This window comes from Engraulis encrasicolus, chromosome 7 (assembly GCF_034702125.1).
Source record: "Engraulis encrasicolus isolate BLACKSEA-1 chromosome 7, IST_EnEncr_1.0, whole genome shotgun sequence".
In the NCBI taxonomy this organism is placed as follows: Eukaryota; Metazoa; Chordata; class Actinopteri; order Clupeiformes; family Engraulidae; genus Engraulis; species Engraulis encrasicolus.
In genome coordinates this window covers 19,837,876-19,860,375 of record NC_085863.1, presented here as the reverse complement: position 1 = coordinate 19,860,375, position 22,500 = coordinate 19,837,876, and the positions used below count along the sequence as shown (strand labels likewise).

Here is a 22,500-nt window from a genome sequence, read left to right as displayed (position 1 = left end):
CACACACACACACACACACACACACACACACACACACACACACACACACACACACACACACTGAGATCTCGTCTCATAAGACCTCCTCCTTTGCTATGGCATGCAGAGATTGCTGCGGAGTTCCCACTGAGTGTACAGGAGAGCCTGATATAGGCCTCACAAGACCCATTAGCGTTTAAGCAGAAGTCGTGTTTCACCAGCACCGTCACCGTCGGATCCTCTCTCTGTATTCTCTCTGGTTTCTTTCTACCTTCACTGTCTCTTCATTGTCTGTTCAATGTCAACGTGTGCAGTGGGACACTGCATTCTGTTGCTAACAGAGTTTTGTTAGGGGCACCAAACTCAGAAAAGTACTACACACTCATGTACAGTCTACGACGAACTACAGTTCTTACAGTAAAGTTCAAAGTCCCTGTGCAATTGTAGAGTGGATACTGTTCAGACTTTGAGAATGCCTTGAGAAGGCAGCTGTGATACTGTCTATGGGACAGGACTGGTCTGGGAGAAAAAAAAAACAAAAAACAAAAAAAACGGACCGGGCATTTTCATCTAAGACTGGTCCACCAGGCACTGAGAGAGACAATGAAGGCTGTGTCAACATTTTTAGTCATCTCATATGAGCTATTCTTCAACAGCCACAATGCTTTATTCATATCTGACTGTTTCAGACACTCTAGCAGCATGAGGACTGATAGCATTATGGGGAGTGCCCGACCAAACGCATCAACAGTCCACCGGGTAAATGTCCTGTATACCCTATGGCCAGTCCAGCTTAATAACTTGTGCAGTGGGACACTGCATGCTGTAGTTTTTGTTGCTGCATGCATGTAGAGTTTTGTTAGTGGCACCAAACTCAGAAAAGTACTACACACTCATGTACAACAAACAGTAACATTCACAGGTCCCAGTGCACATAGTTCTTGTAGAGTTTAAAGGGCAGTGAATATAACTACTATTTGTGATGTACTGTACATTATTCTCACTGTACAATAAGATGAAACTCTTCCAAATACCACAGGACGGGGAAATCGCTTATCCCGTTTATCCGTTGATCTGTTTGCTTATTTATTTTGCATTATTTACCAATTTCATTGATCAATCATTAATGTCATACATACTGTACAGTATATGTTGCATATTGTTGGGCTTTCCTTGTGCTTATCATGAAATCTCTTTCTTTTATCCACTGTACACACACACACACACACACATACACACACACGCACACACACACATACACACACACACACACACACACACACACACACACACACACACACACACACACACACACACACACACACACACACACACACACACACAAAATCTCCCTGAGAACACTTCTAGCAATCATCACACGTCCCTAGCTGTCACTGAGTGCATTGTTCACCACGTCAGTTAATCTGTGTGTGTGTGTGTGTGTGTGTGTGTGTGTGTGTGTGAGAGAGAGAGAGAGAGAGAGAGAATGAGAGAGAGAGAGAGACAGAGAAAGAGAGAGACAGAGACAGAGACAGAGACAGAGACAGAGACAGAGACAGAGAGAGAGAGAGAGAATACAGTGATGGCTATGTGTGCGTGCGCGTGCGCGCGCGCGCGCGTGTGTGTGTGTGTGTGTGTGTGTGTGTGTGTGTGCGTGCACATGTGCGTATGTGTGTTTTATATAATAGCAAGAGAGGTGATCTACACAAGAAAAAGCCACTAATCTGCCTGCCTACAGGACTAATGCGGGCGACTCTACGTGTGTAATCTCCTTCCTCATTTCCTCCTGACCCCGTAGGCTCCAGCCTGCTGCCCCCCCCCCCCAACCCCCCACCTCAAGACTCAATCAATACCAACATGCCTCATCTGCTGTACATACGGGGCTGTGTTTAAGGTCATAGGTCATGCTTATGTGTTTATGCTTATGGTTTTTATGTGCCAAGCGTTGCCGTTGAGTCTGCCGGTGTGCCGGCCGGCTTGCCAGCCTGACTGATCTGGTGACTGCTAGTCTCTACAGTGCTTTGCTAACTAATCTGATGACTGTTAAGTCACTCTCTCCCATTGGTGAATGCCACTAGCTTATTGCTACTACACTGTAGATAGCTAACTGCTAACTGGTCTGTTTTAATGCGACCACGCTGCGCTAACTGCTTTGGTGACTGCACTGCCGCTAATACACTGCTAATTAGTCTAGAGGCTGCTAACTTGTGTGTCTAAGCATAAGCAGACCTAAACAAATAGGCCTAGAAATATTACATAGACTAGAAACAGAACACAGTAAGACATAAAATTGATACAAATTTCACATACGGAAATGAGCATTATATTGATGATTTTTCCATATCCTCTTTCCACTTACGAAAGCATTATATGAATATACTATAAGTTGATCAAAACACAAAAACTTTTAAGCTTTTCTCAGTATAATTACTGATTTACTACAATATAATTAGACAATAATTATATAATTATATACTTATAATTATATAATTATATATTATATATAATATAATATATTATATTATATAATTATATATTATATATAATTAGACAATATAATTAGACACCTTAATTACCTGTTAACTAACAAATGACGAGGGTGATTCTGTTTATTATCACCTAGACAATGAGAGACCCTTCAGGTCAGCAATACCGCATGCACTGACTGTATTATTATCATGTAAGCTTGAAGTAAATGCACAATGTGGAACTCGTACAAAAAATATATTCTAATGACAAGCTAAAGAAGCTAAAGAGGAGCCTAAAACGTCTGCCACTTCACTGTATTAAACCACATCCAGTGGAAGGTTTTCTGGAGGCAAAACCAAACTGAACTTTGACCATTTGAAGATGGCAGCTGGGAGGCAGCATGCGAGACTGACATGTTTACAGATAAAGGGGTCACCCACATGCCTACAGGACTCGACTCAGCATTTTCAATTACCTCTCTAAAGATAATAACGACACTTTAGCCTGGAGGTTGGCGCTAGTAATTATGAAACGGCATATCAAAGACTTCCTATTCCTCATATCTGGGCTCAACAATAGGCCTATTTGCACAATACACAAGTGATCCATCAATAATATAGATTTAATTGAATACTTTTTTGGTTCATATTTGTTCATCACTAACAGTAAATGAGTGTCCTGTAACGGATCTTTCCGATAATTCAGCGAGTGTTTACACATGGCCACTTGCATGAAGCTGAGAACAGGCGTCACTCAGTGGTCATCAAATTGTACACCAAATGATAGACAGTGCTTAACCTTTTTGAACAAATTCCTTTGGACCACCTTGTCTAAGTTCTACCTAAGTTATAATAATAATAATAATAATAATAATAATAATAATAATAATAATAATAATAATAATAATAATAATAATAATAATAATAGTAGTAGTAGTAGTAGTAGGCCTACTAGTAGGCTGAGTAGTAGTAGTAGTAGTAGTGGTAGTAGTATTAGTGGTAGTATAACAGCAGCAAAACAGTTACCCACGGTCACAAAATTTAACAATTTAATAAAACTTAAAGGAGTAGATCTATGCCCTAACAACTATGACATGAGAGAATCAGATTTAGCCTATGCGGTCTCAAAACAATAGGCATGTATGATATCTGGGGTGCAGATAGAAATCAGCTTTTAGACTACATGGCATTTCTGAGGTGTTATATTTGCCGTCTGCCAGTCATTACCTGTGAACACATAATTGGTGAGAGCTACAGTTATGTAATCATACATTAACTGATGAGGTCGCCAAAAGTACATAAGCCTGTGCATGAGTGGGACATGGATTTCATTTCTAACCCTCTACACATTAATTGATTATCAATTACATTAGACATAGGTTCAAAATGCAGTCATTTTAACTATTGAGGAAAACCGACAGAATATTTCTTGGGATAATGGGCCTATTATCATTTTTTTTTCAGGCATTCAGTTATAAGCTTTATCCTTATTTCATCTACTATGCTTTTAATGCTTTCATTGTGACACAAACTGAAACAAATGTGTGCTCTATAGGCTACAACATGAGAGGAACCTGCTTTTCCTTTGCAAGTGCCGCAGAAATGAATAGGCGAGCTGAGCGAGCACGGCGCTCTCCTTGGTGCTGAAACAAGTCGCTGTCCATGGTACTGCAATGTGTTTCGAGGCAGAGACATGTGCTGTGCTGCCGCAATTGTATAACCATTTCAGTGACGCTCATGTTTAATTGAAAAGCTACGGTGTAATCGAATGGTTTCATCATCAAAAAATATTGCACATCTCTACATGGTGACGTATGCTCTAAGGAGGGCAGCAGAATGCTAATAATGTCTGCCATTGAACAACAGTCCAAATACTCTTATCTATTCGGAGGGCGGTCCTTTATCTATTTCTCAAAAGTGGCATCCTCTGGCATTTCAAAAGGCAACATTAAGATTAATAGGCTGCATCCAAAAACAACAACAGGAAATCAGTTTCTTTACACAAGCGTCTGCGTCTCAGAAAAAAACAACAACATCGCTAGCTCGACATTGATATTCATAGCACATCCGCTTGACACATTTAAACATCTGATCCGATCTAGGTTTTCTGAAACACAGGCGACAGATCTTACACCACACTCTATACCATGTGGACTATTTTGTCACGCGTCCTAAACCAAAATCAGTGCTTTGGCTTGGAATAGTCTAAACGTGCACACACGAGCGATGGATGCTGTAGATTGACGCCAAAAACATTGGATATGTAATTTCGCACTGTATAGGCTAATAATTGCAAATACCTGCAGTTAAATAAAAATAAAAAGCACAGGATAACAGCCATTGTGTTATTTGTCCTCGCTCTTATTAATAGCAGCGAAGCGAGCCGACGCTACCATGATCTCCGCACGGCTTTGAAAACGGTGCGATGAAACTACGCATGTGTTGATCCGTGCTGCAGCAACGTGCATTCAGTTCCTCTTTGACCCCCGCGATAATCTGCATTCAGAGCGAGGCTCCAATATTTCAGACACTGCCTGCTGGATTTTTTTTAGGGTATTCTGGCGCGGCGGTTACAGTATTCATTATTAATTTCCGAATATCGCTGAAATATCCGAGAGGTGTTTTGTGGTAGATCAGTGGCTGCCCTATCAGCAGCGAAGTCTTACGGGCTCAGATTTTTCACAGCCGAAGCGGTGGTATGTGCGTAATGTGTCAGAGCGAAGATAGTCAGTAAATAAGAGGGACGCGTCCATCTGCAATAAAGAGGAAAAGAAGATGGTGTTCCCGGCCTCCGAAAATATACCATGTAAATGGTCGACAGCGATGCTCAAGCCGGGCTTTCCCATCAAGATCTTTCTCTGCGTGTTTTTAATCGTTTATCTTCCCTCAAGGTAAGCCGACACCAATGTAAATACAACCAAAATGCTGTTGACATGCATTCTGTGCCGTCGCAAAACTGGCATTTGACTTTTTTGGTATGTTGCGATTGCATCAAGCAACATATTCATTACAGTGTGCATAGCGGCTGATGTCTTCGTTAATAAGGCGTCTGTAGTCTACTGTAGGCTATCTCAAAGAATCTACAGCCAGCTTATGGCCACCGAAGGCATTCCGTACGTCAAATGACACGTTCATATTTGATTGCGCCGAAGATATGTAGCATCAGTGAATACATTAGCTTTGATAATGATGAGAAAGTCCCAATGTCTGATAATTTAAAAATGTGTCCGATAACACGAAAAGCAGGTTTGTCTGACATCCGGGTTTGTGGACATAATTTGTGGGTGAATAGCAAATACGGGGACCCAGCAGCCTGCCTTGGATAGGCTAACATCAACCACAATATGAAATATTTTGTAGAGAATATATCCATATCAACGTGGCCTATGGTAAACCGCAGTCCTTAGAAGAAGCCTTTTGGGCACCACAAATGTATGTGGCTGTGCTTGTGTGGGTTCGGAGATGCACAGTTGTAGCCTAGTAGCCATAGGCTACACTTCCTGTCCTTTCTATAAACACAACCCTGCGCTCCCCACCTTACCTGTAGACATTTGTCCACATTTACATTTTCTTACAGTACAGTGAGCTGGAAACCTGATCTAATATTGTTATTCTTGGGGATACTGTGCCACTGCTTCGGCTGTCATGTCAACCAAAACAAATACCATTCAGGATGCTATTGCTACATCATCATCTGTTCTCCCCGACGTGTAGTCTGGTAGTCAAGAGGCACAGGGAGCAGTGGGGAGAGATAGCCTAGCCTGTCCTTCCTAAACGCACACTGGCTGAATTGATTCCATAGCCTCTCTGTGGAGATTCATTTCTTGTTACAAGGGCCAAGGCAGGGTGCAGTGGGCATTTGTCTTCTTAGCCCGCTTCCTCTGAGTAGGTCCTTCATGCCCGGAAACGCGGCCACAACTCGGCATGGCCTAGATTGGAGCCAGAAGCCTAGCCTTCAACAGCCAGAGGGAAAGTGCACACACAGAGGGCTAACAACAAGTCAATGCTAATTCAGCTATTGCATACTAGACTACTGAAGCGTGTGAGCTATTATATCACTTTGTGGCTTGCTGAGGTTTTATGATGGTTATATTTCAGACACAATACTGTATTTTCAAACTTATACTACATTTATAGACTTTTGAAATAGATAAGCAATGCTATTGAATGCTTATAAGTCTAGGCCTAAAGCTGTTCAAGTAAAGTACACCTTTTCCAAAAGATGTGAGTAGGCCTCCATGCAACATGATGCTCAGAACCACAGCATCCCGAGATATCACTTCTTTGTGACAATATTTCGTATTATGTGGCCATGTTTAACGTTAAAACATTTGAAGAGTTCAGATGCAAAACCCCCTAACTCCATTTCTGAAGACCTGCACTTCTATATTTTTAGAGAACCCCGTTGTTGGTTTGGTTTACATTCATGTACTTGATAATACATATAAATAGTTATATTACATAAATAAAATTAAAAAATATGCAATTTTGATAGCTTTGTATTAAATAAAAATGAATTAAGATTATTTTCTGAAAAGGCACTTAGGGGGTTTTGCATCTGAACTCTTCATTTGTTGTTATAGTGTTGTGCTTAGCTATTACATACCATGTTGGTGCAAATTGTTCCTTTCAGTCTTTCACCAGCACCACTCAGTACATGGCTATAGGCCTGCAATAGAGCTGTGTGCAGGTCTGGGCTCCGGGGTGGCTGTTGCTTCTGGTGATTGATAAAGGCCGTTACTAATCTACTCTCTCAGCTGAATTGCTACAGCTCTGAGTTGGCAGCCAGACGCAGGAGTCCATCAGTGTTGGATGAGGAAAGGGATAGCTGGGAGACAGAGGGGCAGGCAGGTTGGCGGACAGGCAGGGGGGCAGACAGACAGACAGGCAGGTAGGTGGGCAGGCAGTCAGACAGGTAGATGTGCGGGTAGTGAATAGCGGTCAGACAAACAGACAGACAAGCAGGTAAGCCGACAGACAGGCATTCCGGTGGGCAGATTGGCATGCAGACAGGTGGGCAGAGAGAGAGAGATAGACAGGTGGTATGGCAAGTTGGCAGACAGACGGACATACAGTACAGGCAGGCAAGTGTGCAGGCAACCAGGCAGACGGGTAGGTATGCAGTGAGATAGGCAGCCAGACTGGCAGACAGGTGGACAGGCAGATAGTTGGGCAGCAAGTTGATGCAGAGGAATATAGACAGGCAAGCTGGCAGGTAAGCATACATGCATACAGGCACGCAGGCAGACAAGTGAGTGGACAGACAGATGGATCAAAGCAGTTGCCATACAAGATCCTCAGCTAGTACACATGCAAGTGAGTATGTGGCAGCATGGAGTGCAGGTCTGAGAGGTGTTAATGACTAGCTTGTTGATTACATAGAGCAGGGATGGGCAACTGGAGGCCCGGGGGCCACATGCGGCCCATAGATAAACCATACTTATAAATTATAATGAACAAACTTTTTTTAAACCACTAATGAGTCAATCTGTTAAAATTACACTGGCTGACAGAGAACACTCCTATTGCTTCCAAACTTTTTCGGCGGCCACTGAGCAACCAACTGCACCTCGAATCTGCAAGCTGCAGTCAGATCCGCAGTCATCTGGCCCTCCAATGTTCACAATGAAAAAAATGTGGCCCTCCTTATCATGAAAGTTGCCGACCCCTGACATAGAGGCTCAGATGCCTCCTCGGTGAGCACAGCCCTGTGCTTTTAGGCCAGAGATGCCTCTCATATAAATGACAGGCCTGTGCATGTAAACGGTGTCCTGACGTCTTCTCTTGATAAGTCTCCTTGTGTCATCATCAGGTTAGCAAACACACACTGACTCGTCTCTGTGGCAACAGGTTTCAGTCTCTTTTGCCAGCTGCGATTGTCATTATTATCTAAGCAGTAACTTAGATCATGCTGTGAGATCAGCAAAAACGCACACATTCCTCTCGGTGGTGATGGGGATCACTATCGTTGATTGTCTTCATGAGTGGTCTTCACATAAAGAGTATTTTTCCACAGTCAGTACAGTGTATGGCTCTACGTTCAGCAATCATGCCTCGTTTTGGCGTTTTGTCTACATAAACTGTCTATATAGAAAACGTAGGCTATCTCAAGAGTTCAGATGCAAAACCCCCTAAGTGCCTTTTCAGAAAATAATCTTAATTCATTTTTTATTTAATACAAAGCTATCAAAATTGCATATGTTTTATTTTATTTATGTAATGTAACTATTTGCTATCAAGTACATGATTGTAAACCAAACCAACAACAGGGTTCTCTGAAAATATAGAAGTCCAGGTCTTCAGAAATGGAGTTAGGGGGTTTTGCATCTGAACTCTTCATCTTTTCCTGGTCTGTATGTGGCTGTGCCTTCAACACTCACACCTAATAATTGTCTTCATTATTCAAAGAGTACGTCTCCCCAGTTGCTGTGACAGTTTCACACTTATGCCTGTGTAGTTGTGATTGTGGCCATTATCCCACTTTATCCCAATTGCTACAGTACATGGCACTGTGTTCATCAGCAGCACCCATGCCTAGTTGTGATGGTCTTCATTATCTAAACAGTGATTTCCCCAAAGTCAGTGTGGCAGGGTGTTCACCACCCATGCTTAGTTGTGATGATCTTCATTATCCAAACAGTGATTTCCCCAGTTTGGTGTGGCAGGGTGTTCACCACTCATGCCTAGTTGTGATTTTCTCCATTATCCAAGCAGTAGGCTAATTTCCCCAAGTCAGTGTGGCAGTCTGTTCACCACCCATGCCTGCCTAGTTGTGATTTTCTCCATTATCCAAGTAGTCATTACCCCAGTTTGGTGTGGCAGTGTGTTCAGCTCTGAGTAATGCAGCAGCAGATCAGCTTGGATCTGGCTAGTGTTGAGCGATGTGGTGCTGCCAGGGAATCTCTCAGTGAATCACAGACAAAAACGTTCACCCAACAACAGGCATCTCTCTTCCTAAACTACCACAGGCATCTGTCATCCTAAACTACAACAGGCATCTCCCCTCTTAAACTAGGCCTACATGTCTTTTCTTTAACTACAACAGGCGTCTCTCTTCCAAAACTACCACAGGCATCTCTCTTCCTAAACTACCACAGGCATCTCTCTTCCTAAACTACCACAGGCATCTCTCCTCTTAAGATGCCACATCATGCATCAGTCTTCCAAAACTACAACAGTCATCTCTCTTCTTAAACTGCATGTCTTTTCTTAAACTACAACAGGCGTCTCTCTTCCTAAACCACAACCATGTCTCTTGTTAAATGTGTATGTCTCTTTTTAAACTACAACAGACATCTCTCCTCCTAAAGTACAACAGGCATCTCTCTTCTTAAACTACAAGAGGCATTTCTCTTCTTAAACCATGTGTCTCTTTCTAAACTACAAGAGGTATTTCTCCTCCTAAACAGCATGTACCATCCTGAACTAGAGTACTGAGTACCGATTACATGGCCTATATGTCTCACTTAATGTTTGCACTGCTGCACTTGAAAACATGTTTGTCAAGAGGTCTTTGTTATATTCCTTGTCCTGTGATTTGTAGTTTCTCTTTACGGAATTGTGATGAAGCTATCAGTTGCGTATAACAGTCCCTTAGTTCCGCTATGTATATTGTTAGGCCACATGTATAGGCCACATGGCGCGTGGTTATGCGTCTTTGAATACACGTCTGCTTTGCAGAGCGTTTGCACATCGTTTGCACATCGTTTGCACAGCTGCTTTTGAAAGCATGCTGCTTGGGATTTTTTTGTATTCCCCGGTCCAGTGAGTTTTAATGGTTATGGGGCTGACAGATCCAACAATACCACAGTTCTGCGATGTAGCGTATTGTTGTAGGCTACATGGTTGTGGATCTCCGTCTATACAGTATGTCTCGCTTCAACAGTGTGCTCGGCAACATTGCAAACATTTCGTTTTTCAGAGTTGTTTTTTGTTGTTTCCCTGGTTGAAGCAGGTGCAGCTCCTGTTTAATGGTTTTGGGGTTGACAGGAATGGCAATGCTTCATTATTATTGTGTATTATTGTGAAAAGGTGCTTCACTGTGCACAGGGCTGAATGGGTTTTTTTTAGATGTAGAAGGAGGAGGAAAGGATTATGAGCATATAAACACACATACTGCACAGATCCCACATTACTGTTCTGCAGTGATGTTGGTACTGAATAGCAGCATATTGAATGGAGAGTAAGTGTTATCTGTGGGACAGTTTCCCAACAATGGCAACCTTGAGCTCCTGTACATCGTGTAATATCAAATGGTACTACAACTTCCGCATAACGTTAGGTGTTGCTGAGAAGGAGAGACTGTAGGATTTTATTTCACTATTCTTATGTATAACATACAGTGTTATTGTTGCTAAGTATCAATTACTTTGATAGAAAAGCCACACTATCGAGTGTGATTTTCGTATTTTATTATGTCAGTGCTCTCTAAAATAAAGTACAAGAATCACACTCAAGAGTGCTACTTTTTTACGGAAAAATTTACAAATCTGTTCGCTCACACCCAAAGGCTTTGTAAAAACAATTTGGAGTTGAATGCATGTTCTGGAAAAAAATAATACTTTGAGGCATTACAACCTTAACAACATTAATGTTTGCTTTGTCTTTCAAGTGTGCATTATGTTCCTTTCAAGTGTGTGCTATGTTCCTTAAGAGGACCATAGTAAACAGACTAAACTTGTTCTCATTCAGGACCTATTCTTAAGTTTTTATGTTGTTGTTGTTCTTGATTATGTTTTTTTAAAACCTGAAACAAATCGACTTCTTCTTTATTGGTACTGGTTGGAATGCACACATTATGGTAAAGATGATGATGATGATGATGATGATGATGATGATGATGCAGATGACGATTATTATTATTTATGTATTAATTTATTAATTTATTTCAATTCATACTTGAGTCAACATTTCTTTTATACTGGTAATATACTGGTTTCTCTACCAGGCACTGTTAAGGGTATATTTATGATTTACAATTTACAATTTACAATTTGTGCTCCCATTGGTTTGTAAGCATTTCCTGATAACTACTGAAATCATTTGTGCGGGGTGTGGGAGTTGACTTTCTCAAGCGTTAGAGTCGGTCTACTATGTTTTCAAATAATAAAACAATATCCTTTCTTATTATTCTTATTTATCCAAGCTGCACCTGTCTTTCTTGTATTATGTGCTCACCCTGGTCATACCTTGGTCCTTATGCAAAAGAAATGCTGACAGAGAAGACCGAATTAAAAAAGAAGATGTGAAAAAAAGTACGAGAATGTATGAAAAAAGTAAGATCAGGTATGAAAAGACATATGTGTGCATTCATAACTGAAGTGCCCCATGCCAACTCTAGAGGGGTGTAAGCGTGCTTTTGTGTACCGATACTAAGACTGCTGGTGTGATGTTTGGCCTGATGTACATGTGTGAGGTGTGTCTGAAAGACACAGTATTCATCGCTAACACTGGAACTGTTATGTGTCTATTCATGGGTATCAGTCACGTGACGGGGAAAGCTAACACTCCGCTAACACTGGAGGTGTTCTTGTTCTGTGCAGTGTGCCTTGATCTATGCTTCTCACGCCTCCGCTCAATGCATCGGCACCTCTTCCCAATCAGTCTGCTGTGGCCATTCCTGAACAAATCGCATTTGCGGCGGGCGGCTTAACTAGCGTCGGTAATAGAGCCGCAGAGCAGAGCGGGAGATAAAGCTAATTAGCACATTAGAGGCCATTACAGGTCAGATGGCTCTTCCTGTCTCCCAGCGTGCATTGCTGCACATCGCCACGGAGACATAAATCTCTAGGGGGAGATTCCTGTTTTCTTGTTTGTGTTTGTTTATTTGTGGAATCAAACAAATCCGGTTTCACACAAGGTTAAAAAAGATGCTGTCAGATTAAACGAGCTGCACACTTTAATCTAAAATTGGTTGCTCGTCCTCTGTGGATCCTGGGTGGTTCCTTGGACTCCTGTTTTGGTGTTTGTGTGAAAATTACTTATGTGGAATCAAATGAACATATTTAAACGAGAGTAAAAATAAAGCCACTATATGAAAGAGCTGCATACTTCAATTCTAAAAATGGCTGCTGATCTCTTGGCCCACTTTGTCTCAGCGGTTCCTCAGATCTCTCTCGTCTTGATCCCTGACTCTGCTGAATCTTCCCCAGATCTTCAGCCTGCATTTACTGAGCCATGTGATCCATCTCAGAATCCAACCTCATGTCCTATTCTTTTGCTGGTGGCCTTGTGATGCAAGGCATGATGTCATTGCCAATAGAAGTTTTATTTAGTTTCTTGCAAAACCACAATTCAAATGCTTTTTTAGAAAAAAAAATCCTGGGGACATGAGTTGGAACATAGGACTGTGGGAACATAGAGCTGTGGGAATATAGAGAAAGCACTTCCATGGACCTATCACAGAAAGCACTTCCGTGACCCCAGCATGGAATTTTTGGCCAAATCTGTGAAACTGCCACAGATTTTGTGTCACAATGCCCCGTGTTCATTTAAGGGAACTCATGTGAGATCATGTTGCTTATTAAGTTTACAGTACAGATAGGAGCTCAATTTAAATTTGCTCTGGGTGCTAATAGGGTCATCTCCTTCTCACATCCCCTTGTAAGACTTTAGTCTAATTTGTAGCCTCATCTAAAAGTTTTGTCCTCTTTATAACACCACATCATCACGTTTTGCCATAACCACATGTTAGTCCATCTTGTCATGACCTTCAAGCCCAATGTTTGACCCTTCTGCTAGGCAACGGAATGGGGACAGATGAATGCATGCAACCTTGGAAACACGAAAATGGGGTTAAATCAATTTGACTTGAAGTCTAAGAGGATGTGAAAGTCTCGAGTAGTACTAAATGTCCTTGTATACCCTTTTCAGCACCTGTGGCACTGTTCTTAGCTCATGCTGCCCTCATAAATCAAGCTCGAGCCACTGCTGCGCCAGGGAAATGTACTTTTACAAGACCTTAGTGTAACATTCAAGACCTTGTTTTTATTGTGTCAATTCAATGGTGTGGTTTGGATGCCCTTTTGTTTTGGGCTCTGTGGTTAGGTTTGGATGCCAGTGCCACTGTAGTCATGGGCTATGTGTTCAGCTGAGATCAGTTGACCCCTTAGCGTAGAGCCCATGTTATAACCTTACTGTCACCATAATTGGAATGACTATGTCTTAATCTGTTATTTAAGGCTCTCTGTAATGTCATAGCAGTGTTGTTATGATGTAGTTGAGTATTTTCAGCCAATAGTGAATAGGCCCGCCGGCGACCCCATCTGCACCAAGAGGCTACCACACACTGTTCTACCACTGGAATGTTGTAATAGTCACTGAAAAAAACTTCACTTTGGTAGTACTTCATCACCGTGACAGCGCACAGGACCTTTTGTAATACATTATGACCTGGTCATTGCCATTCTGGTAACAGCTAATTTATAACACTATTGAGTTATACCTTCATCTCTTTCTTCCTCAACCTCTCTCTCTTCCTCTCCCTCCCTCCCTCACTTCCTCTCTCCCAGTCCGTGACTCCATAGTTCTGCACTCTGTGCATAGCCAGGTACTAATCTGCCCTACAAAGCAAAAAGGCAGTAACTGCACAGAGCTCCAAACTGAGTAAATTGTCTTTAAAATGATACTGCAATCTAGTCTAAGTAGTTTTGGGGAGATTATTGACATGCAGCAGTTTTGTTACTTTATATTACCACCTTTTATGCAGATTAATCATTTTATTTAAATGTAAACTTTGATATATATGTCATTAAAGTCATAGTAACTCATTTTCCACAACAACGCAGTTACTGCCTTTTTGCTTTGTAGGCCAGTAATGCTCTCCAGCTGCTCTCTCTGTTTTACCTCCTTCCTACATTAGCTGTGCTTACCGTGGCAAGGTGTCTACCTTGAATCAAAGAAAAGGGGGGCGCACCTTGCATCAATTTTTTCGCGCATTTCGGCGTGTGCCTTCCTCTGTGTGCAACCTAGAGGAAGGCACACACCGAAACGCGCCTGTGCACAAAAAAAAAAGAAAAAATTGATGCAAGGTGCGTCCCCCTTTTCTTTGATTCTAAGTATTCATTTGGGACAGCACCCTTAAAAGTTATCAAGAAACCTGAGTGAAGCCTGCTACCTACTTGATTAAGGTGCTACCTACTTACTGCCTCCTCGGCCCCTAGTCACTAACACCCCCTCTGCTAAGCCCCTTTGTGGCTCTCCAGCATCCTCCTCTGCTATTAGTCTCTGGTACACAGGCACTGCTATCTGATACTGTGAATTAGATGTTCAAGTGAGCGCACACTGTGAAGGGGAGTGCATTGTGCATCGAATGGGTCACATTTATGTAAAAAATTCTACTGTTTCTTACAAACAAGTACATAAATACGAATGAAACTAAATCAAACGTAAAGTATGCACCCTTCTTTTTTATTCTTCAACCTTCCCTTGTGTCTGTGCTGTTCCTACTCTCTAGAGTGGAAACCGGTGGGTTTAAATCTTCCAACAATCAGGCTATTTCTAGCGCTGAGGTCAGCACAGCAGTAGTAGTTGTTATATTTTGTGGACGAAATAAGGCACACGCAGCTACAAATCCATTGGTGAAACCTTTAGGGGTCTTAACATCAAAACAGCACCTGGGCTTGAGGTGCGGGTCGATACCAAATTCCGCACCTGTCCGATAATAGCGTTTTTATGGTGTTTAAAACTAAGCACCAACATATAACCCGCCATCCAGAGAAACAGCAAATGCTTCCAAACTGCTGACCTGTAGTCCCTATTAAAGCTCAAAGCTCTGAACACAGGAGACTACCAATGAAACCCATCCACATACTATGTGGGACTATTAACAATGACATGATACTCAGCTGAAGGGATTGGCTCAAAAATGGCTCAAATGCACCATAGTGGCAGCTAAAGCCACAACTTGTTGGATTACTGAAATGCTACGTGGTTGTGCTATTTAACGGATATCTGTATGTGTTGACATTTCCATTTAGACAAAACACCGGCCTCAGCAAGTGTCTACGAGGGAGACCACGTATCGCGTACAGTACTATATTCAGCCAGAAGCCTCGTGTTCACCTATGGATGCCATCCAGAGAGTGGCGCATCAGATTCACTAGAATGATGTTTTTGAGCATGTCAATTTAAACTGTAACAAGGCAGACTTAGTGATGCGGTGTGAACAAAAGAGGCATTATGTATTGAGCAATGTCAGGAACAGATTGTAAATGAAGTTATACCTATAGGGCATACAGACGTAGCATCCAGAAGACTGATTAGACATGGGAGATCAGTTCAGCCAGGCAGAGAGAACTCTAGTAAACACAGCAGATGTTGCAGTGCTAATTCAACACTTGGAGTGTAGGACCAAAAATATTTTTTAAATACAACTCTATGATTTGAATGCCATGAAGCAGATTGCAGTAAATGTTGAAGGGTTACTGTAACTACAAATGAAACTACAGATGACAAATGTGTGGCTATAATCTGGTTCAATCATATACTGTGAATTGTCCCTGTTGAATAAACACGACATACATAATTCAAAGCTAACAGAGTGGGACCAAGAAGAGAGAAACATGAGAGAGAGAGAGAGAGAGAGAGAGAGAGAGAGAGAGAGAGAGAGAGAGAGAGAGAGAGAGAGAGAGAGAGAGAGAGAGAGAGAGAGAGAGAGAGAGAGAGAGAGAGAGACAGAGAGAATACAGTGTGTGTGTGCGTGTGTGCGTGTGTGTGTGTGTGTGTGTGTGTGTGTGTGTGAGAGAGAGAGAGAGAGAGAGAGAGAGAGAGAGAGAGAGAGAGAAGCTGCAATGATGTTCATAGAGAGCTCTATTGTACACACAAAATGATGGTGTGTTACTGTAAATCCACAGTAAAACGAGTGTTTAAAACAATTCACATGTTTAATGCAAGCTTGGAATAAGGGTTAATTCAACACTTATTAACTCTTGTAAAGTGCCCTTGGGTAGCTGGAAAGGCTATCCAAATCCCTGATGAAGACCAATATGGCCGTAACGCTTAGGCCCACGTGTTTTTAAACAGAATTGTCATGTTATTTTTAATAGATTTTTCTCAAATCTCAGAGTGCCTCTGCCTTTTCCTTCATTTTTTCTGCCATCCAAATCCATTCTGAGCGCCAGTTAGTCTCCAAAAAAGGGGGCATGGGGTAGCTCAGAAGCTTGCATCATATTGATTGTGGAAGAAATGCCTTGAACCGATTGTGGAAGAAATTAACTGTCTCTTCCCTGTCTATCGTCTCTGTTGCAACCTAGCGATCGCGAGACTATTCCTAACTCCCCTAGCCATTAGAAAACAGCCAAGATAATCTGTTATACGCATCACCAAGGCAAGAAAGTGGGATCAATTCCGGTCTTCTAAATGTCGTACCGTGACTTTCTGAAATTTTCCCCATTGAACTCCATTCATTATGAGCACCAGCTAGTCTCCGAAAAGGGGGGCATGGCCATAAGACGGTAGCTTAGAAGCTTGCATCATATTGATTCTGGAAGAAATGTCTTACGAACCGTCTCTTCCATATCTATCGTCTCTGTTGCAACCGCAACAACTGCAACTGCAACTGCAACCGCGATCGCAAGACTATTCCGAACTCCCCCTAGCCATTAGGACACAGCCCTCAGTGGCACTGTGTCACAGTCCTATTGCAGCTCTCAGTGGCACTGTGTCAAAGTCCCATGGCTCTGAGGGCTGAAGATGCAATCACAGCTCCAAGTAGAGAGAGAGAGAGAGAGGGTCTGTGAGCTTTTTTTAGGGTTGTGTTTGAACCGCGACGAGGTTTTCTCTTTTTCTCCACCCAAGACACGTTTAATGGACGATGACCCGGCCCCTGGCAGTCCTGAGTGGAGGGACAATGAAGAATTAATGGTTAGCAGTGGAGCTGCGGAGGAGAGGAGAGCACTCTGCACTATCTGTAGAAGACAGAAGGGGGTCAGTCTGCGTCAGATAGCCCTGCCCTGCCCTGCTACCAGGCCCTTGCTACACACACACACATACGCACACACACACACACACACACACACACACACACACACACACACACACACACACACACACACACACACACACACACACACACACACACACACACACACACACACACACAGCTCTGCCCTGTAACCGGCCCCACTACGCACGCACACTCACGAACACACACAAATACACACACAGATAGCCCTGCCCTGTACCCAGCCCTGCTACATACACACACACGCACATGCACACACACACACACACGCTCACACACACACACACACACACACACACACACACACACACACACGCTCACACACACACACACACACACCCTGTCCTGCTATCAGGCCCCGCTACATGGGAAAGCCATCAGGGAGAAGATGCCCTTTGACCTCTTCTGTCTTACAGGCCTTTCCCCCCCATCACCCTCTCTTTTTCGTCTCTTACTCTCTATTACATCTCTCTTTAACTGACTCTCTGCTTTACTCCTCTCTTTTTCTATTATCACTCTCTCTTACGTGCCTCTTTTTTTTACTCCACTCTCCATCACCTTTCTTTGTTTCTTTTGTAAATAGTCCTTTCTGCTTCACCCTGTCTTTGGGGCTCACTGTTGTGCTGTTCTGTGCTGCACTGTACTGTATTGTGCTTGGTTTCAGTGCTGTGCTGTGCTGTACTGTGCTGCGTAGTCCTGAGATGCGCTGGGTAGGGCTGTGCTGTGATGAGCTGTGCTGCGCACTGTTGAGCTATGCTGCGCTGTGCTGTGTTGTGCCGTGTCGTGCTGGGCTGGGCTGTGTTGTGCTGGATTTCAGTGCAACTCCAAGTGAGCTGTTGTGTTCAGTGTTGTGTTCTTATTTGGAGCGTCACGTGTTCTCCTCAAGGATTTGGCTCTTAGATTTTTCTGCGGGTTCCATGGTTACTGCATCCCCCAGTTCCATGGTTACCGCATCACGTGGATGATCTCCGGCACATGCCATGTCTCCTGCACAGAGAATAATTGGGCTGGAGTCTTCCCTCTTGTCTTTCTTTCTTTTGTTTTTTTTCTTTCTTTCTTTCTTTCTTTCTTTCTTTCTTTCTTTCTTTCTTTCTTTCTTTCTGTCTGTCCTTCTTTCTTTCTTCAGGTAATGTGAATAAAAAACACTGGTTCAAACCAACAAAAAAAGAAAAGCAAAGCACTTCATTTCATTAGATTTTCACATATGTGCTACATGCCAAGGCTGTTCAGTTTTTCACTTTCAAGTTTTCGATTCGGGAAGCAAAAAAAAAGACTCTGGCAAAATACAAATTTCTGCAATGAAATATGGAGAAATAATAAACGATGGCCGATGTATAGTAGCTGAGCATTGAAGTACCCTATGGCAATGTTCCAACTCGGCTCTGATTAATGGGCCCCAGTGAGGGCGTTTAGCCGGGGTTGGAAGCCCTGAATTAGCTTGTCAATGTGCTAAAATGGCCACCGGGGCATTCACAATGTGTTGTGCACTTCGTTTGACATCCAGGGGGAATAGAGAAAAAAAGAAAGAAAAGAAAAGAAAAATAGAGAGGAGGAAGTCAAGTGAAGAACTGCCTCTCCTCTCTCCTTCCCCTCTTCCCTCTCCTCTCCCCTCCTCTCCTCTCCTCTTCTCTCCTCTCATCTCTTTTCTTCCCCCGTCTCCACTCCTCTGATCTCTTCTCCTCTCTCCTCTCATATCTTCTCCTCCGCTCCTCTCCCCTGCGTTGCTAATGTGTCATTATTATTGCATGTGTATCTCCCGCCTCACATTTAGCCCTTACTCGCCACTCGCTGCATCTCCAAACCACTTTACACAGTGGATGGTCTGGTGCTGCCGTGAGAGTGCTCTGGCGATGGGGATGTAAGAAATATTCATTAGGTGTCCCCAGGGACTCCGTAATGCAAAGGAGGGGGTGGGGGTGCGAGGGATCTTCACATATTCTAGGTGGGGCCGGCCTCTCCAGACCCACCCCTACTATTCCCTATAGCTAGGGCTGTAGCGATATTGTATCAAACTCGTGAAATCGTGATACGCACACGATACTGTATCGCGGTGTAAGAAGGCAAGCAGTATTGTGATACGGCCTGTCAAAGTTTTGTTACCCCTCAACCCAGAAAATAACCACATGATATGATTATGAAGTGATAGTGCTTCAAAGCTTATTTTTAAAAAAAATTTAACCTAGCCCCTTGTAACCTATTCTACCAATAAATTCAAATATCAAAGCTTTTTATAATTTTATTATATAATGTTGGCAAATGTGAAAATTTGAATCAATTTAAAGAAAATTCTATTTAAATTTATCAATTTAAAAAGATTCATTAAAAAATTGTGGTGTGCGTAGTAGTGCGAGCAGTAGGTTAAAAATCACGATATGGACCGAATCGCTAGTTGAAAGTGTATCGTTACAACCCTACCTATACAGTAGCTCCACACACCACCTCCATCTCCCATCCCTGCTGTCCATTGTATCTCCACATGCTGGCATCTTCCCACCTCCCCCAATCGTGCTCCACATGCAAAATCTATCATTCAAAGTTGACAGCTATACAGAATCTTGCCATTAACAGTAAAGCTAATATTAATTACTTTAATATATGTTACTATAACAACATTGAATTTTGACAGCAGAAAGCTGAGAAATGACATTGTAACATTGCTATTAATAAAATTGATAAAGTCCTCTCCAGGGACTCCATAACACAGGTCATGTGTTATCTTCTGCTGTGGACAGGACAACCTCTCTAGTGTAAACCCAGTTGTAGCCCCAATTCTATAAGGGCAGGGCCACCTCTCTCAACCTTCAGGAAGCTTGTGAAGCCTTCCTGTAAAAGCTTCTCTTCTGAGAAGTGTGGTAACACTTTATTTTAGGGATAGGCCTACATCTATTAGCACTAATACATACAATGACCCTGTATAAGTAACTTGTAAGGCATGTACAAAGCAAAAGCAATCATTTGTTAGGCATGTATTCGCAAATGTCTTGTTCATGCACAATAAGGGATTTATTACCAATCTAACCTTAGTAAGGACCTAGTAGTCCTTAGTATTTGCCTAGTACATGCCTTACAAGTTACTTGTGCAGGCATTGATATTGTATATATTAGTGCTAATAGATGTATCCCTGAAATAAAGTGTTACCAGAAGTAGTTCCCTTCATAACAAATCTTACCTTATTCATCTGTTATAATCATGTAATGCCTGTGTCCTCCCCCTCCTCACCCCCTGCCCCCACCCATCACCACCACAAGACAATTCCATGGAGTCTACGAGAGTGCTTCAGAGTGTGTCCATCTGAAACAAAACAACAATCAATGTTTAATGAAGGCACACATTGTAACGAGGACACACATGTTCTCTCTCTATCTCTCCACTGCAATCGTCATACTGCGTTGTGCTCTCATTATTGCCATCCGTGATGGGACATAGAAGCGGCTGGGCTAGCATTTGCTGCTGCTGTTGTGTTTATATAATTCATGTGTGTTTAGCATAGGGCACTATGAAGATACTATGCTAGCTCAGGGACCTGCCCAGAGCTTTAGTGCTGGCCTTTAGTGTAATTATCATGTCCTACCGTGGCCTGAAGGTGCTTGTAAAGTCTGAAGTGTTTCAGACACCATTGAGCATAAGCAAATAAAAGCAAAAAAACATACTTGGGTATTCAGAGCTAGCATCACGCACCATCCTACGTACTTCCGCCAAGAGACTTGGCTCCGCACGAAATGAAATGGTATGATTATGGGATGGTCAGGACCAGGCTAATTCAGAGCACTTGTAAAGATGAAACTGTAATAAAATAGCAATCATTGTGAAAACTACATTTTAGCCACGGGACTCACAAAGTTGTGAATCTGGAGATGGAGGAACAGGAAGAGATCTCTAATCATGTCCTGCCATCTCAGTAGTTCTTCTTCTAGTCTGCTGTAGCCTCATAGAAATGTCACCTTATTGATTTATTTTCTTGGTGTCTCTCATGTCAGTATGTACTGTGCATGCACACAAGTGCCGGACACCAATGCCGGTGTTTTTTTTGTTTTTCTTGTCAGTTCCCGGCTAATAGGTCTCTGTACACAGGTATTCAATGCTGTGCTTTGTTTATCTGTTCACTCCCTGCTAGGCAAACATGTACATGTACTCCCAGGGTGACATGTGATGATGCTACTGTGGTTTTCTTGTTAATTCCCGCATAGGTGGGCTAAGCTTTTTGTACACACAGGTTCTGTTGCTGTCTCAGCACCCTGCAAATAAAGCGTATATTATGTGGACACAGGATAACAGACATGTAATTCTAAGCTATTGTTTCTTCTTAGCTCCCTGCCAGCCAAGCTTGTATATGTTGATTGATTGATTGCTTTATTACAGACTCTGGGTCCATCCAGGCAAAAAAAAACACAGATAAGATACAAGAACAGGACAAGACTACATACAGACATATAACAAATATAGAAGAGCAAATCATACAAAGAATATAAAAAATAAACTTTAAAAAACAACCATACTGACTCTCTTACAGTAAACACCTATACCAGTGCTTCCAATACTGGGATGTGCAGCGAGTGTCACTGTATGAAATGTTTATCATTGCCACAACATTATGGTTTTTAGAGTCATTCAGCCTACAGATGAATCTATACATTATATTTCTCAATAATGCAGACAGTGTATTGACTCCATGGCTCACACACAACTCACTTGCACTAGTCCATCTAGGTCTTCTTAGAAGTATCCTCAAAGCATCATTATATGTGGACACAGGCTAACAGATATGCAATGCTATTGTGAAGCGTTGCTTTTTTGTTAACTCTCTACTGACACTGTACATGTACGAACGGGATAACATATGTTATGCTATTGTTGAGTTCATATTACGTATGTCAGCGCAAACAAATAGTCAATTTCCCTGTACTACGTTTATTGTGCTCTCAGCACCCTACTACTGTATTTTTAATGTATTTATTTATTTTACTTTTCTTTAACCAGAGAAACAAATCACGTTGAGAAAAATTCTCAAGTGAGCCCTAGTCAAGGTAACAGATTCAAATTATGAAAGACAGGGTGCAGAAAAACAGAAAACATTCAAATAAATGAAAATA

The 22,500-nt window shown here is 42.3% G+C and overlaps 1 protein-coding gene across 1 annotated transcript in view; it reads left to right on the top strand.

Annotated features, from left to right (window-relative positions):
• Positions 1 to 5,222: 5,222 nt before the first annotated feature.
• gabrg2 (gamma-aminobutyric acid type A receptor subunit gamma2) overlaps positions 5,223 to 22,500 on the top strand; it is a 99,575-nt gene continuing 82,297 nt past the window's right edge. The window contains exon 1 of the mRNA XM_063203043.1: positions 5,223 to 5,338. Within this exon, the coding sequence (XP_063059113.1) occupies positions 5,223 to 5,338 (116 nt within the window). The remainder of the gene's footprint in view (positions 5,339 to 22,500) is intronic.